The sequence below is a fragment of the Lissotriton helveticus genome, chromosome 6, assembly GCF_964261635.1.
Source record: "Lissotriton helveticus chromosome 6, aLisHel1.1, whole genome shotgun sequence".
Classification (NCBI taxonomy): domain Eukaryota; kingdom Metazoa; phylum Chordata; class Amphibia; order Caudata; family Salamandridae; genus Lissotriton; species Lissotriton helveticus.
This window is the reverse complement of record NC_136067.1, coordinates 211,895,425-211,913,118: the sequence shown is the minus strand read 5'-3', so window position 1 is coordinate 211,913,118 and position 17,694 is coordinate 211,895,425. Positions and strand designations below refer to the sequence as shown.

At 45.6% G+C, this 17,694-nt stretch overlaps 1 protein-coding gene across 1 annotated transcript in view; it reads left to right on the top strand.

Annotated features, from left to right (window-relative positions):
* The first annotated feature begins 3,578 nt into the window (after nucleotides 1-3,578).
* LOC144762433 (opsin-5-like) overlaps nucleotides 3,579-17,694 on the top strand; it is a 330,284-nt gene continuing 316,168 nt past the window's right edge. Inside the window, exon 1 of the mRNA XM_078647613.1 lies at nucleotides 3,579-3,657. Within this exon, the coding sequence (XP_078503739.1) occupies nucleotides 3,579-3,657 (79 nt within the window). The remainder of the gene's footprint in view (nucleotides 3,658-17,694) is intronic.

Sequence of the window (17,694 nt, the reverse complement as noted above, 5' to 3'; positions counted from 1 at the left end):
GTTCTTGGAGAAATCAATATCCAAGCAAGGGGAAGTCCTAACGGCTAAAGAGTCTGGTTTTCCAAGAACTCAATGTGACTTAGATGAACGGATGTAAGTAGCCATGCCTGTATTTGGTTAGCATGAGCAATGCCTAATTAAGGGCTGGATTTCTATGCCTTAATAAGGGCAATGTGAATTGTACCTATATAAGGGCATGAATCGGGAAAATCATACGGAATCTAAATCGAAACAACAGTTTGGATAAATGGATGCATGAGTGCAAGGATTAATGACAGTGTGTATGCATGAAGTGTCATTGTGTGACTAAACTCGGCAGCAACTGAAGAGACACTTTCAGATATATGGCAAACACAAGGAGATGACGGACGGAGTCCTGAAACTTTTCAGACACTCACCCCCAGTCACAGATCTGGGTTGAATCCATCATTTTTCTTTAGCTCACTTCCCAACCCCAGTTCAGACTCGGCCATATGCAAATCAGTCTGACCCTGTGCCTCATGGGAACAGTCCAGCCCGAACTGCAAAGCCAGGTCTTCGCTGGACCGTAAACAAGCATCCTGGGACCAGTTTTAAGGTAACACCCCTCATCAGAAAGGCTAGCTTGAATCTAGTGGAAAAGTGAACAAACGACCCATGTGTGGGCATACCTTGCTGACTTAGGGCGAACAAAGCAAAAAAAATGAGACGATGGACGGCTGCTGAAACTTTTCAGACACTTACCCCCAGTCATAATTCTGAGTTAAATCCATCGTCGTTCTTTAGCTCTCTTCACCTCCCCAGTTCAGGCCCAACCACTCCTTGCGTTTGCTTTGTTCGCCCTACGTTGGCAGGGTATGCCCAGATGTGGGTCTCTTGCTCAACTTGCCACTGGATTCAGGCTAGCCTGGCTGATATGGGGTGTTACCAGAAAACAGGTCCCGAGATGTTTGTTTCCGGTCCAGGACGACCTGGCTTGGAAGTTTGGTCTGGACTGTTCCAATGAGGCACAGGGTGAAGACTGATTTGCATATGGCTGGGTCTGAACTGGGGTGGCGAATTGAGCTAAAGAACGATGATGGATTGAACCACGATCTGTGACTGGGGATGAGTGTCTGAAATGTCTCAGCGCTTGGTCCATTATCTCCTTGTGTTTGCTACTCTCAGATATATGCCAGGCCTGATTAAACAGCCAATGCTTGTTGAGTTTCTGCATGAGTTTTTCTAGATTAGTAAATTTCTTGAGTACTGTGATGAGAGCTAAAGTTTGAAGTGTTGTGTGGGTTGGATTAAGTGGTATAGTTTCCTGTGTTCAATTTTGGAGTCTGGTGTTAGAGGAATTGAGAAGCAATATTTGAAGTGTCAGTGTTATAGATTGGAAGCCTCGTGGGGGAATTACATTTCTTGAATGTCTCTCACTATCATTTGATATACAGTAGTATGCTATGTTTGGAATGAGTGGTCGACACAGAACATACTTCTCTTGTACATCCCCAACAATCAAGAACTGGGATGATGGTAACCATTCAGTGGGGGAGGAAGGTTCATATATAGGAATTGATAGACATAGAATAAATACATCAACAATCGGTCCTTTGGCCCTAGTGCGTGGTTATTACTTACCGGTTTTCTTCAATACTCCAGTGAGGACAGGCAATTATAAGAAGGTTTCAGTGTGTGTTTATTTCATTCTGGAATGGATCAAGATTTTTCAATACTCCACCAAAAATAGACTTTTTCTGCTGGAGTCCTATCTCGACACTTAAAAAATATGTTTTCGTCCATTTCGCAGTAATTTGGAGCCGTGATTAGGCGGTATTTCTCCAGCCCTCTTTTTAATGTTAAAACTGGGTGCCGGTCTGCTGGGCTGTGCATCATCACTCATTGGGTACCATTTAAGATGAGGAAGGTAAAATAGGTGTAATGCAGATTACCAGTCAGTAATCCATACAGTAACTCATTACTGAGCATTCAGCCTCTCTTTATGTCATGTAATGACTTCACTTCCCTGCTGCAGTCAGAATCTCACTCACACCATTGGGTCCAAATCCCAAATTCCGGTTTAAATCCGGAGATGCGCTTTGGAGTGGTTGTCTTTTCTTTGTTTGCTACCATTGCATATACGCTGCAAAAGGCGTCTATGATATCTTATGTTAAGTAACTACTAATGTCTAATAAGATAAGAAGTTGTTTTCAGAATCGATAACAAGATTATCTCACAGTCCCCTGCAGCAAAACCTGCTCTGAGCGCGTGAGATAAGAAAGACACGATAAAAATCAAAGGCAGCAAGCAGGTGGGTTTGTCACGGGTGACAGGAGACAGACAGGACAGCGGTGCCTGACGTGTCGCTGCTCACCTGAGCACGTGCGTGGTGCAGAAGAGAAACAACTGAAAACACGCGGCTGGTCAGGGCAATCATTTAGAAACCCACTCACAGAATAACAGCCCCTCCACGCACCCCCCTCGCAGCCTGCAGGCTGCACCGTCACTGCCTTCCATTAGTCACCTACTCTAACATCACCTCTCCACAAATGTAATCAGAAAGTCGTAACGTGGCGGCTGTCTGCTTCCTCTTATTAGACAGTGTGAATGTGCGTGCGATGGGGATGGGGGCTTGATTGGGGGGAGGTGGGTGCGGCGCAGAAGACCAGACTCCTTGGAAGAAGAATTAGATTTTGGTGACCAGTCCCCCGTCACCGCCTCCCTCCGTCCGCCCAGCCCGCCCAGGCGGGAAGGGACCTCCCCCTGTTGCATGTCCCCCCCCCCTCCCCTCCCCTCCCGCCGTCCCTCGGTCCCACACCTCTATTGCGCGTTATCCCCCACCCCATGTATTGCCCGTCACGTATTTCTGCCCATCCCGCTATGCTCCTTAAGGTACATTTACAATACTCCAGATTCCTAAACAGGCGATTCCTAGATACTGCCTGAGCTGTGCCCCCGGCCACTCCCTTACCACAAAGTGTTTTTTTTTCTTTCAGTGATATATATAGCACGAACTCGACCGAACATATCAGGTATCAGAGCGCTTTACACGAGCACCAGTTGCATTACAGATGGACACATTCATTGTAGGCAGGGGGGGGGGTTGAGTGATTTGCCCAGAATCACAGGATGCTGAGCGTCGTTACCGAAGCTCGAACCCGGTTCCCCAGCTTCGAGGACGACAGCTCTAGCCGCTATGCCACATCCTCTTACAGCCCCCACTCCCAGACAGACCTTCAGGGCGAAGGTAATAGGTGAATGACTCCCAACCCCCACCCTTGCGAAACACCCGCCCGGTGCTTGGAGGAGAGGGGCTACCTCCGCGGGGTAGGGTCCTTGCATTCAGCGTCAGTAGCGCATTTTCTCCAAACCACTCCCCCTCTGCACCCCACCCCCGGCCTCAGGGATGACAGGTACCCTCCTACTGGCTACCTTGGACGCTGCGTCCCACTCCCCTATTTATCTGCCCTTCTCTCCTCCTTCCAGCCTTCAGTGCCCTGTTGCTTCCTGCAGCTCCTGGCTCCTGGTACCCGCACACAGCCTGGACGCGAGGAGAAGATGCGGAGCAGGACATCATCTTTTCCGAACTTAACGCCGTTTTAAGACGAGGACCAGCATGGAGGTGGACGTAAGATTCGTCTCTAAACTGCACCCGGCAGTGGATTACGCAGCAGGAACGTTCCTGCTTGTAATAGGTGAGTTTGACTCGGCAGAGCAGAAACTTCGGTGTTTTGAGGTGTGGCGCGCACCTTCTCTACCGAACAGAAGACGCGCAGCGCTGCATGTTACCTGGACGCCGATTGGTGCGCCGACATTTTGGCAGGTAATGGGAACTGTGAAGCCAGCAGAGATAGTGACCTGCACAAAGTCACACAATTCGTGCACGTAGAGGAGCCACGATTCTTTCGCGGATCTCCGGGTTCACTAAAGTCACGAGGGCACAAACCCTGTTTTTTTTCTTCTCACTAGATAGACGCTTTCATTTTAAAAGTGTGAAGTGGAAACCTAAATTAGATGATTAATTCCCGAAACAGCGCTATACAGTCAATAGGGGGGTGAAAATACGTATGCTGAGGCATAATGCATCAAATTACGATTTTTTTTCCCGTGGATTTCATGAAGCACATTTCTACACGAGCATCATCTACCGGAATTAGTTGTATCGACCTTAGAAGGATGAAAGGCAATGTGCACCGCCAGGGCCTAACCTGTGAATGGGTGAATTGGTGCGTGAGTCATACTCCGCATACCCAGCACAGTACAATGAACTTCATAATAAGGGCGACATAAAATGGAAAAAAATTGGCTGATAACTGAAGGAGCATATACGTTATTCTATATACGAGGTGAAAATGCAGCAGGTACAAGAGCTATTAGATTTCGCATTCATTTTCATGTAGAATAGTTGCTTGTTGCGACATGACGAATGTAAATGTAGACCTAAATTTAGGGCTCTTTTAGCCAAGGTTGAGCTGTCACGGTTTCCAACAGCAGCTGCTGTATAAATGCATGCGTAGGCTTCTCTCCTCTTTGGCACTGCTCTCTGGTGCGCTCATCTGTCCACTGATTAACACGCCGATCTGTATAATGCTCCGTGGCTAAATCAGCTAAACGCTCGCCGCTGACACGCTCTTTGCTCTTACCTGTACATCATGCCTTTGAATCGCACAGGGCAACAGTTGCATCTCTGCACGTGATTTTATGGTAGAGGGCACACAAGTGGCTACAGAATAAACCTATAGAGCCACCTACAATGAGAAATTGTAACCACTCTATCGCATGTATATATACACACATGCACATGCGTGCACACATATATTACCCACTGGCGGTCACAAGTAGGTAGTTATAGTTAGGACTTATTTTACATAGGAAGATCGTTTTTTCTTTTGCCAATAAGTTTGGTGCCATTTGCCAAATCTTCATGAAATTTTGAAAACTGATATTACGCTCACTTCAGCTGCTGTCTAGAAAGTTTCGTGATGATCCGTCAAGCCGAGGCCAAGAACCAGGAGGTGCTTAAAAGCACATTTTCCCCATGTTACTTCCTGTAGGACCTTTAGACACAGACATAGCCTAAACAACTGGACGGAATTACACCAAATTTGGCAAGAAGGTAGGCATCGGTCCAAGGAAGTGCTTTTTTGTAATTTGGTGTAAATCCGTTCAGTAGTATCTGACTTATTTAAAGGTTTTTCAGCTACATAACTGGGGACACGAAGGATCCGCGACCCCACGCGTATCTTAGGCTGCCAACACTTCAAACCAGGAAGTGTTGGCAGCCATCTTGTGACTTGGTTGAACCGAATCACAGGAAAAAAACATTTAAGAAAAGGGGGCAGGGTAGAAACACCCTGACCTCCTAGACCTCTTGGGGTGGACCCGCTAGACTGCTATCTCCCTGAGGCAATAAATAATTAATAGAAATGAAGGCCAGACCCCATTCACGCCCAGGGACTACCTCCTCCCCGGGGCACTGACTAACAGAAATGCGGGGGCATGCGGCCCCCACAGTTCTGGGGACCACCCCATCCCCAGGACAATCACTAATGGAAATTGGGAAGGTCGGCTATGCCCACCGCAGCCCCGAGGACCACCACCTCCCGGGGGCTCAAATCTGATGTTGCTATCACAGGATAGTATCAATGTATGGTGTCATTCTGCAACCTTGATTTATTCACAGCTAATGATGGATCTTGATACATGTTTTTTGCCCTGATTTATATTTCAATAAAAATAGTTAAAAAAATATAAAAAAAACAGATGTTGCAGACCCTCGGCCCCGGGGACCACCACCTCCCTGGGGCAAAGTTGAACAAAGGAGGGGGGACTGCGGGGCGCCCCTCGTGGAGACCTGGGTGGCCCTGGGGTCCACCACCCCCAGGGCCAACTCCAGCAATGTCCCGGGGTGCCCATCCCTGATACATTGCGGTTTGCTGTTGCTTAGCGGGAGCACTGCTCCTGCCAAGTCATAGCAAACAGTGCTCCGCTTGTAGCAAGCAAGAACATTTTGCTCTCACTTGCTCAAAGCAGAGCACAATTTGCTTTTACACATGGAACTGTATGTTAGCAGCTCCTTATGTGTAAAATAAATGCTGGCTCCCTCAGGACCCAGGGAGCCAGCATGGAACGCGGGGGCCTTAAACTCCCCTGCAGTCCCCGTCAAAGGCAGTGGGTGCCCTGGATGGAACAAGGACATCCATACTACAGGCTGGGCCCTAGGCGATGGGGTCCCCGGGAGCAAAATTGGCTTGGGAGAGGTGCACACAGCCCCATCCCATTACTTAAAAAACCCCACAAAAAGCAGGGGCCCCGGTGGATGGGGTCCCTGGAGCCAAAATCGACCTGGGGAGGGGGCTGCATGGCTCCATTCACACATTGTAAAAAGGCCTGGCTCCAGGGGATGGCGCCAAAAATAGCCCAGGGAAGGTGGGCCACGCTGAACCTCCCTTAAAAAAATGTTTTTAAAATGTGAAAAAAAGGCCTGGCTCCAGGGGATGGGGCCAAAAATAGCCCAGGGAAGGTGGGCCACGCTGGACCTCCCTTAAAAAAATGTTTTTAAAATGTGAAAAAAAGGCCTGGCTCCAGGGGATGGGGCCAAAAATAGCCCAGGGAAGGTGGGCCACGCTGGACCTCCCTTAAAAAAATGTTTTAAAAATGTGAAAAAAAAAACCAGCAAGTCACCGGAGGCCACGCCCCCTTCACCACCACTCTGCAAATGCACCTCCTGGCGCAGTAGTGGCTGGGGGATAACGTCCCCTTGGATGCTGAGGGTCCTTGGGGTCCAGGAACCCCTTCTGTTACCTCCAGTTAGTCCCACAAAGCGGGATCAATGAGCAGACTTGGAGGCCATGCCCCTTTCTCCACCACTCTGCAAACACACCTCCTGGTGTGCTCCTGGTTGGAGAATGAAATCCACTTTACTCCTGAGGGCCTCAGGACTAAAGTGGACTTCTTCCCCCAACCAGGAGTGCGCCAGAAGGCACCTTTGCACAGTGGTGGAGAATGGGGACGTTTCCTCTAATGACCTCTCAGCTATACAGATGTGTGGGCCTTACTGGGGGTAACAGGAGGGGTAGTTGGCACCCAAAGACCCACACGAGCCAAGAGGACTTCATCCTACAACTACTAGTGTTCCAGGAGGCGCGTTTGCAGAGTGATGGGGAAGGGGGGTGTGGCCACGACAACTTCTCAGTAAATCTGCTGTATGGGACTTATTGGAGTTAACAGGAGAGGTAGTCGGTCCCCCTGCAATAACCATCGGAAGTGAAAAGGGCACTCCCCTTCAGCTCCTGGTAGGTACTTAAGGGGCACCATTGGTAATGTTAGTTCTGAGGCTAATGTTGATAATGAACAACCAGTGGTAATATATTTCCTGTGGTTTTTTTTGTATCCCAATCTCCACTGTATGTTGAGGGGCTGGCAGCAGCACGTGCTGCAGTGAAAAACATCCACATACTGTGTCTTTCTTTTTTTTTCTTTTTTGCAGAATATACAGTGTTTAACATCGTAGTGTCTCCCCTCCCCCACCCCTTTTTATACAAAAGAAAAACAAGTTTACAAAATTTGTCAGGGACATCAAGTTGTACACAAAGGGACACCTAAGAGAGTGTAAGGATGAGAAGAGAAAAAGAAAATAGAGCAAAAGGAAAGCGAAAAACCGAAATAAAGAAAGAGAGAGATGAGAGAGAGAAGAGTTAGAGAGAAGAATTAATCAGAGTGCTCTAGCCGGGTGGTGAGAGGTCCCCAGATGTCCAAGCCCTTTTCCTCCCTTTGCGGCCTTTTTTGGCATATAAATCTTTCTCGAGATGATACGTTGCCATTACCCTAGCAAACCACTGGGAGAATGGTGGTGGGTCGGCCCATATCCATCCTGAAGCTACACAGATCCTCCATACTGTCATAGCTACAAACACCAGTGCCCCTCCTTTGGTCCGGCTAAGTGTTTCGCATGTCCCTAGCATGATTGTTGAGGGGGTTAGTATATAGTCCGGAGAAACGACTCTGCCCAGGAATTCCTGAATTCTAAAAAGAATAGGGGCTAATTTTTGACAGGTAGCAAACATGTGAATAGAGTCGGCACCGAACTCGGAGCACCGTGGACAGGTAGTCCCCTTGCCTGTACCCCACTTGGAAATTCTACTAGGAGTTAAGTACAGGAAGAAGATGGTTTTAAAGTCCTGCACCTGTAATTTAGCTGACTATAAAACGCTCTGAGAGAGTTCGAGTGATTTATAAAACAAAATGTGTGACGCCTCCAGCTTTGATTGCCACTTGTCAGCAATTCTAGGGAGATCGTCTGGTGTGTTGATGTTTAAAGCTGTGTATATAGATCCTATTCGTGGCACTACTGGGTTTCGAAGCATGTTAATAGATTTGACCTCCGAAAACCCAGCCAGTCTCCCAACCTTCCATGAGAGAAAGTTATGAATCGCTAAGTGCTTAAAGGCGTCTTGCTGTTTTAAGCCACATTTGCTTTGTAACTCTGCAAAAGTGTTTACTCTATCGTTTGAGATTAAGTCCCCTAGTTTTGAGATACCAGCTTTGTACCATTCTGCTAAGTAACTTCGATCAAAGATACCAGGTAGGTTACAGTTTAAGCTGATAGGGGTATAGCGATTAAACCTTCCAAGACCGTATATTCTACGTAGTGTCTTTCTTTCTTATCGCTATCCATTGTGACATGAGATTTTAAGGCAGAGACTTGGAGGCAGATGTCCGATTGTAAGACGGTCTGATTAATATTCAGCTGTTCTTTGAAAAAAGTAAGAGGAGCTGTAGACAAAAGGCTTCAGTCCGCAGGAGCAGGCTGCAAGTGACATCTGGAGAGCACCTCGGACAGATTGTTTTATTTGGTGGAGTTTCTGTTTAACTCAACGTTCATGACTTTGTTAACGCGGGGTTTCTGGTCACTAGTTATCTTACCAGATCCCTAATCATGTTGACTGAATCGTTGGTACCTGTCATTGAGTAAAAGACAATCTACTACTAGGTTAGTTAATTAGGAACTTAGACCACTCTAAAGAACCACTTACCACTGGGAAAGGTTAAAAAGTTTTAATTCAAAGCCAAAAGTATCTGGAGATACAAACATCTCAGAATAAGATTCAAAAGGTATACAGGTATTAGTACAAAAAGATACTCTCTGAATATCCTTAAACGACAAAAGGAAATTATCAAAACTACTTCAAAGAGCATCAGTGTTGCAAGAATCGCCGTGAGTTGCAACCTGAGAGTCATTTACAGAAAGGAAAAAATACAAGTTAGTCTGTCCCTACACTAGACTAAGTGACATCCCTACTTAACAAGATCTTTACCTAAAAAGGTGTCAGCAGTGGTGACTTCCAAAGAAGATCACACACTTCCCTTAGTCTTTGTCTCAAATTGAAGTCTGTCAGTTCTCTATCTGCCTACCCATCCGCTCTCTTAGGCTTCTCAGATCATCTGCTCTAACTCCTCCCCGGGGTGCTATCCCTAATACCAAATCACATTTCCGATAGGCACGCCCCTTGAGACGCCTCTCACGTGATGCAGTTTTGAGCGGCAAATCCCGTCCTGGTGCTCCTCTGGACTCTTCATTAAAGTTGACCTTGCTTCCCAGGCTTCTCTCCGTCCAAGCGGTACCCCCTAAAATTCCTGAAGACTCCTACAGGCCTGTGCCTGGCACTTCTGAACAAGGGCCTATTCATTATTTCTGATTTAAGTTCCCCTTGCACCTGCAAACAGACACCCTCTCGGTAGGCCCCAGATTCCAGTCTCTATCATATCTCGGACCATAAAACATGTATAAGAATTCTCAGTTAGTGCCTAGCACAACTTTCCCCTAACGAGCACATTTTTAGATCAAAGAGAATGACTTGGTCTTTTCAGGCCTCATTGATTTACATAAAGCAGGTCTCTGCCCTCTAAAACATTTCCTTTCTTTGGTTTAAACAGTATTTTAACTAACACATATTACTATATTATAATGCAACACATCTATGTAAAACATATACTTCAATACTATGCCTAATAATACATTTGCACTCGAATGACTTTAGAATCCACGTCACTAAAAGTGTAGCAGCACCTTTCGTTTCCTGTGAAATACCATGTGGCCTACACATTTTCATGGTTTGCAGAATTACATTTCGTTTCACTTATTCATCTAACGTGTGACTCCAACATCATTTTAACATTTCTACAACCTCTACATTAGTTTTCCACTCTTATATATGCATCTATTCTAATTAAAACAAACACTCATATATTTTCCATATAAGTTGACACTCTTGTGCAATACAATTTAAACTAACACTACGTGCTTGTAAATATGGTGTACTTATACATTTTTTCAGATTTTGTGCTCTCTCAGTCCCCCCTTTGATGACTTTCAGGAGTCATCACCATCAAAACACCATCTCTAAAATGTATTTCTTTCAGACTGACGTTGTTGCAATACCCCCTCGTTTCATTGTCTCTAGAGCCTTCAGACTCTTATATTGTGTATCCTGCATTGCAGTCAGTCTTTTCTCCTGTTCCCTCATGGATCTCAGCAACCTGTTTGCCCTATACCACTGGTACAGTCGCACCAATCCCCACAAAGTGATTACACAAATCACAATTATGATGATGGGTTTCAATATGTACCAAACGATACCCTTTCCTAGGTTGGCAAACCAACCTCCAACATTACCCATTCCTTGGCCTACTTTTTCCCACACATTTATCTTTGTCAGATCCTCAATTTCATGATGAATCGCAGTAATATTTCATATGTACTTCTCTAAAGGTTTTGAATTGTCTGGAATGTAAGTGCAACATTCCTGGACCTTCAAGGCCTTACAAACTCCGCCCTCTTTGGCTAACAGAACATCTAAAGCAAGTCGGTTCTGAAGAACCATTGCTCTTATCGATTGCATCTCTCCCTCCACCAGCATTAAGGATCTAGCAGTACTGGCAGATAACCTATCTACGACTGTAGCCAATCTTCTAATTTTTATGTCATTCAGTATCAATCCCAAGAGAGGGAATGCAGCACCAAATACATCCCCAACTACCTCTTCAGCACCTAGACCTCTCCTCCCTCTTGTTGGTATTCCTCTCTTTGTCGTGTCTAAATTCTCAACATGGTATATTTTGGGGAAGACAATTGCTAAATAACATGATCCGTAACAATTATCTGGTAGCTTCACATATGCATTTCCTCCACATACAAAATATACATTTGGAATCGCTTGCATCTCTTTCAAAAAATCTTTGGAGTAGTACTCCAATTGGAAAGCATGTTCACAACTGACTTGACCTACATACAGATTCTCATAATAGGAGTAACTCCTGTGAATGCACAGTTTCCCCCGTTTCTCCTTGTCTAAAGCAATTGGACCAAAGCTACCCTTCCTTTGATGTATCCTTTCTTCCTTGGTCCAATCTGTTTCCCACTGTCCTGAAGCTTTTAGAATCTTCTGCCTCCTGTATCTAGTATCCACCTGCCCTATAAACTTTTTCTCAATTTCTGACACTTGACAAGTCAGATTATTTCTTCGGGCATGTGAAGTATCTAACGTTTTCCATGGAATGAAAAATGTCTGTAACCTGTCTTCGCTCTTGTAATAGTCCCACTTATTCAGATGCTTATAATTTGGGACCTCTGGCAATGTCGAGTCAAAATTCGAGAAATAATACTCGAATCCCTCTCGTCCATAAAATATGCTCAACAACAAACTACATGTGATTCCATATGTCAATGGAAGATGATGGTATCTGATACCCTCATCCACAGAAGCTGGTAATTGCATACAAACGTAGCAATTCTTCGCCTCCATGACATCAATGTATTCGTAAAGCAATTTGGCATAAGCATTTGACCTAAAGTTCCCCTGTGATTCGTCAACATGTAATCTTTTGATCTCAGCATCTAGCAAAGCCTTTTCTTTCTCAGTGTTTTCTCCTTTTATCTCAGCAACAGTGATAGGCTTTTGTGTTGATGCTTTCTTTGTTTCTGATCTTGTCTTTGTTACGTTCTCATGTCCCACTATATATGATACAGTAACTACTAAAACTATAAGAAAAATCACTAATCCTAAAAGTGTGCCTACTATGCATTTTGCCCTGCGGTTCGGGTTGCCAGTCTCCATGATCTCAAACAGTGTAGCTCTGTTTATCGTTCTCAGCAAAGTCCCTTACTTCTTCTCAATGTCCTTTTTACTTTGCACGAAGACTTCTCTTCTTTTGAACCACAATGTCTTTCTTTGAACCATACTTGGAAGCTGACAATTCTCTCCCGCAAAAACAGTCATTAAGTTCTGTAGCAATAGACAACCCTAGCCCTTCTCAATCCACCAAAAGGGAAGTCCCTAATTCTTTCTTCTTCCACTCGGCGCTAGGTTATCTTCCAATCAATATTTACAAAGTTCTTTACAAAGTCTTTTTAGCAATCTGAGACTATACGTGGTCCCAGAAGTTCCACCACTAGCTCAAATATTTCCATACGGAGAAGGACTCCCTCCAATATTGGACTCCTTGAACAGCAACACGGAAACTCAACAGTCTCAAAGATCAATTTTCTTATTCCGCTTAGGAGAGGAGGATAGACGATGTTGAGTGTCAGCAGTCTTTCAACCTCCAATCCTGGCAACAGGAATCTTATTTCCACTGTGATGATTGGGTCAGTTCTGGTCAGGGTCACTTCCCTCACCCTCCCAGCTCTGCGTCCCTCGGACATCTGCAGCGAGGTAGGTCCACTCAGGTGTAGAGTATCTTCTGCTAGGCACTCGTACTCTCCTTGACCTCCTTAGACCCTCCTGCTCTTGGTCCGATACACCTTCTTCCAGATCCGAATCTTCGGATATAGGAGCAAGAGTTTCTTCTCGAGCTAGCTTCAGGCTCGGCCTCCTTCTTCTTTCAGGCCAAGTAGCTGCCCCACTTCTTGTTCTCCTATTGCTTTCCCTCCTGCTCGGTTCCTGATCACTCTGTTCCTGATCTGTTTCCAAATCACATTCACAACTGCTCTCTCCTTCCGTTGCAGCTTCAGTTTCGCTACCGCCTTGCCCTTCTTCTTCTGGATCTGCAACGCTCCCAACTTCTTCAGACACCCCCACAGCTTGACTGATCCCCTCTAATGGTTCACCGTCTTCAGCTGGATTCTCATCTGTGAGAGGAGCTGTTTCTTCCAGGGGTGCTGGAACTCTTCGGGTGTGGGAAGCGTGTATCCAATTCGGCAGGCCTCCACACTTGATAGCCGTATTCGTGGTCAGTATGACCTGAAAAGGTCCTCTCCAGCGCACGTCTAGGCAGTTTTTCCGGACGTGTTTCTTCACCAGCACCCACTCTCCTGGGCACAGGTCATGACACAACTCTCTTGAAGATGGGACCTCAGCAGCCTGCACCTGGAAGGACACAGAATGAATGGCGTCAGACAGTCCTTTGCAGTAATCCAGGATCAGGTCATCTGTAATGTTTAATAGTGTCGCAGTTGGTACAGAAGGAAGCCTCATTGCCCTCCCCATCAGCACCTCGTGTGGAGAGAGACCTGTCCTCCGGTCGGGTGTGCTGCGCATGCTCATCAACACTAAAGGCAAAGCATCTGGCCAATTCAAGGAAGTTGAAGAACACACTTTGGCAATTCGACACTTTAGTGTCCCATTTATCTGCTCCACAATTCCTGAAGCCTCTGGTCGATAGCTACAGTGCAACTTCTGATCAATGTTCAATGCGGCACAAAGCATCTTCACAATTTCACTGTTAAAATGTGTTCCTCGATCAGATTCCAGAGAGCCTGGCACCCCGTAGCGCGGGATCAATTCTCTAAGTAACAGTTTTGCTACGGTGAGTGTATCGCACCTACGTGTAGGGTATGCCTCGACCCACCTGGAAAATATGCATACGACCACCAACACATACCTAAGGCGGTTGACTCTAGGCATTTCAATGAAATCTAATTGCATTCTGTTGAAAGGCCCCCCAGACCTCCCAATGTGACTCATGGTAACTGGTGTTCTTTTCCCTACATTCAGTTGCTGACATGTGACACATCTCCTACAGACTGCTTCTGCTGCAATCCTGAATTTTGGACAATACCAAGTTTGCCTAAATACTCTCAGCATGGCATCCCTTCCTAAGTGTGTTGGACCATGTATTTGTCGTGCCATTGGATTCACTAATTCCTCCGGTAACACTGCTCTTCCATCTGCTGAAACCCAAAAATCCATTTCACTTCTCACACAACCTGCTACTTCCCAGGACTTTTTCTCTGACTCAGGTGCATTTTCTTGCATTTGTTTCAGATCTTCCCATGTATCTACGGTCTCTAACATCATTTGGACTTCTGTTTTTTCTTTTGCCCCGCCTACTTCCACCTCCGTGAAAGTATACCCTTGCTCCGCACAATAGCGGGCAACTTCATCAGCATATCTGTTTCCTTGTGACACAAAATCTGTATTTTTAGTGTGAGCTGTACACTTGACCACTGCAATTTCAGCTGGACCTTGCAATGCTTCTAACAGTTGTCGTACAAATTCCCCATTTCTGATTGGCGAACCAGAGGAGGTCATGTAACCCCTCTGAGACCACAATTGCCCGAAATCATGAACTACACCGAAACCATATTGGCTATCGGTATAGATGGTGACTCTCTTTTTGCTACCTGCTATACAGGCACGTGTCAATGCAATGATTTCTGCTACCTAAGCGGAGTGTACTCCTTCCAGGCAAGCGGCTTCCACAACTCCAGTAATGGTGCAAACAGCATAAGCTGCTCTCAACCGACCAGTATCGTCTCTTAAACATGAACCATCAACAAAGTAAATTTCGTCAGGGTCGATCAATGGCTCATCCACAATATCTGGTCTGGGCTTCGTGCATAGTTCAGTCACATCTAGGCAATCGTGATCTTCACATTCTTCGCCTTCTATATCATTAGGAAGTGGCATCAATGTAGCAGGATTCAAGACCGAGCACCTCTTAAGGGTCACGTTCTCTGCAGCAAGAATAACTTGCTCATAGCGCGTGAGCCTACTATTGGTCAAGTGCTGCGTCTTGGTCCTTGTCATTAACAATTCTACCGAATGCGGTACATACACCACTAATTGATGTCCCATAACAATGTTCTCACACCTCTCAATGCTGACACCTGTTGCAGCAACGGATTTGAGACATCCGGGCAACGCTGCGGCTACCGGATCTAATGTAGCCGAAAAATATGCAACTGGTCTACGGGCATTTTCATGTACTTGCACCAACACTGATAACGCACATCCCTCTCTCTCACAGCAGTATAATGAGAAAGTTCTCTCATAATCTGGCATTCCCAAAGCCGGAACACGACACAAATCCTCCCTCAGCTGTAGGAACGCCATTAAGCACTCGTTGTCCCATGGTACCGGATCACTCACCTCCTTGTGCGTCAGTTTCTGTAAAGGTTTTGCTTTCAGTGAAAAGTTAGCTATCCACTGTCGGCAGTAACCAACCATTCCTAAGAACATCCTAACTTCTCTCTGTGTCGTTGGCGTATTCATTTTCATGATGGCCTCTATCCTGTCTGGAGACACCTTGCGCTTCCCCTTCTCTATTCGGTGACCCAAATACTGTACTTCTGTCAGACAGTACTGTAATTTGTTCGGAGATACCTTATGTCCATTCTCAGCTAAATGATTCAGTAAAGCAATGGTGTCTTCCTTACACGCTTCCTCTGTTTCTGACGCAACAAGTAGGTCGTCTATGTACTGGACCAGAACCGAGTTCTGTGGCAATACCAGACTTTCAAGGTTCTTCTTCAACAGCTGACTGAAGATCGAAGGGCTATCTGTGAACCCTTGTGGAATTCGACACCATGTTAAGGCGTGATCTTCCATTTTAAATGCGAAAAGATACTGGCTGTCCGCATCTAATGGGATGGAAAAGAAGGCTTGACAAAGGTCTATCACTGTAAACCACTCAGCTTGGAATGGTATTTGAAACAGTATCACTGATGGATTTGGTACCACTGGACAACATGAAACCACAATGTTGTTAATCTTTCGAAGGTCCTGAACTATTCTGAACTTCCCACTAGGTTTCTGCAAACCCATAATCGGGGAGTTACATGGACTACCCACGATTTCTTTCAGTATTCCCTGTTGAATCATTGAATCAATCACAGGTTTTATTCCTGCAATTGTTTCTTGGGACAGTTTATACTGAGGCGTTCTTGGAAATTCAGCATTTGGTTTTATCATGATCTTCACTGGTTCCACCCCTTTGATCAGTCCTATCTCTTCCCCAGTAAAATCCCATACTTCAGCTGAGACAGCATCTCTTAGGTCCCAAGGAAGGTCTTCCACAGTCAGAGTAGGATACAGTTCTATACATGTTTTCTCATTGGCAATCTTAAAAGTAGCATCATCATCTACGGTCTGTACCTCCACACCCTGAGGTGTGCAGTATATGGTGCAATTCAATTTGCACAACAAGTCCCTCCCTAACAGACATACAGGACTAGAATCACATACCACAAACTGATGTTCATTTGTGTAATTCCCTATTTTCACTGACACTGGTTCTGTCAAAGGACTAGTCATTCTTCTATTTGCGACTCCAACCACCTGAATTGTTTCCCCCGACATTGGTAGGTCAGGAACTACTGCTGATCTCAGAGTTGATCGAGTAGCTCCAGTATCCACCAAGAATGTCATCGGGCACCCTGCTACCTCTGCCTCAACAAATGGCCCTCTCTGATCTACTTCCAGAACTGCCCCGAGGGTACAGTCCTCTTCTTTGTTCACACGTTGACCGGTCATTGGGTCAATGTAATAACATTTTTCTTCTTCAATAAAAAGAGGCATTTGTTTATAGACTTTTCCCCCTGTCGCAATCTTCGGTGGCTGTGGAAACTGAGCTCGTGGAGCCGAAGTCCCCCCTTTGACCACCTTGCTTCCTGGGACTGTCGCCCTTTGAACTGGAACCTCCTGAACCTCCTGTTCTAATTCTAGTTCTCCACTTTCAGGGTTAAAGGGACACTCGCGTCTCCAATGTCCCACCTGGTGACACTGGTGGCACTTTGTCGTTTTCTTTAAAGTGGCAAAATCTATTCTAGGTCTCTGACTTTCTTCACTATCCTTGTTCTGACCATTCGACTTCCGTCCCATTGTCCCCGTTCCCTGTTTCTGCTGTCCGCCCTTTCCGGCTGACTGCATCTGTACCACCATCAGCTTCTCCTTCATTTTCTTTGTCTTGGAATCTATCTCATCGCTACAGTATCTGGCATACCTTAAAATTTCATCTAGTGGTTTGTTTTGCCAACAAATTAAATGTTGCTGAATCATCAAACAAATATCAGGTCTCAACCCCAAAACAAACTTTGACACAAACTGTCCTATATCTTTGGGATCCATTACATCGAGTTCACTGTATTGTTTGAATGTTTTCAACAACCTTTCATAGAACTCATGAACTGTCTCTTTTGGTTCTTGTCTTGTTCGGTCTATTTTTACCCAATCTATGTCCTGAGGTGGTACCTTATCTTTCAGCCAAGCTATTACCCTTTCATACTTTTGCATGACAATTTCAGACGGTCCATTTGTCTGATCATCCCTCACTGGTTCAGTAGTTGGCCATTCAACACTAGTCTTGCACGATGTCCACAAGTCAGATGGGACCACAATGTCAAACAAAGTGTTCAAATCAATCCACACTACTTTCGAGATCTTTACAAACCTTTCTACCTGCTTATACCACTCTACTGGATTGTCCCTTAACTTCGGAAATGAGTTGGTAAA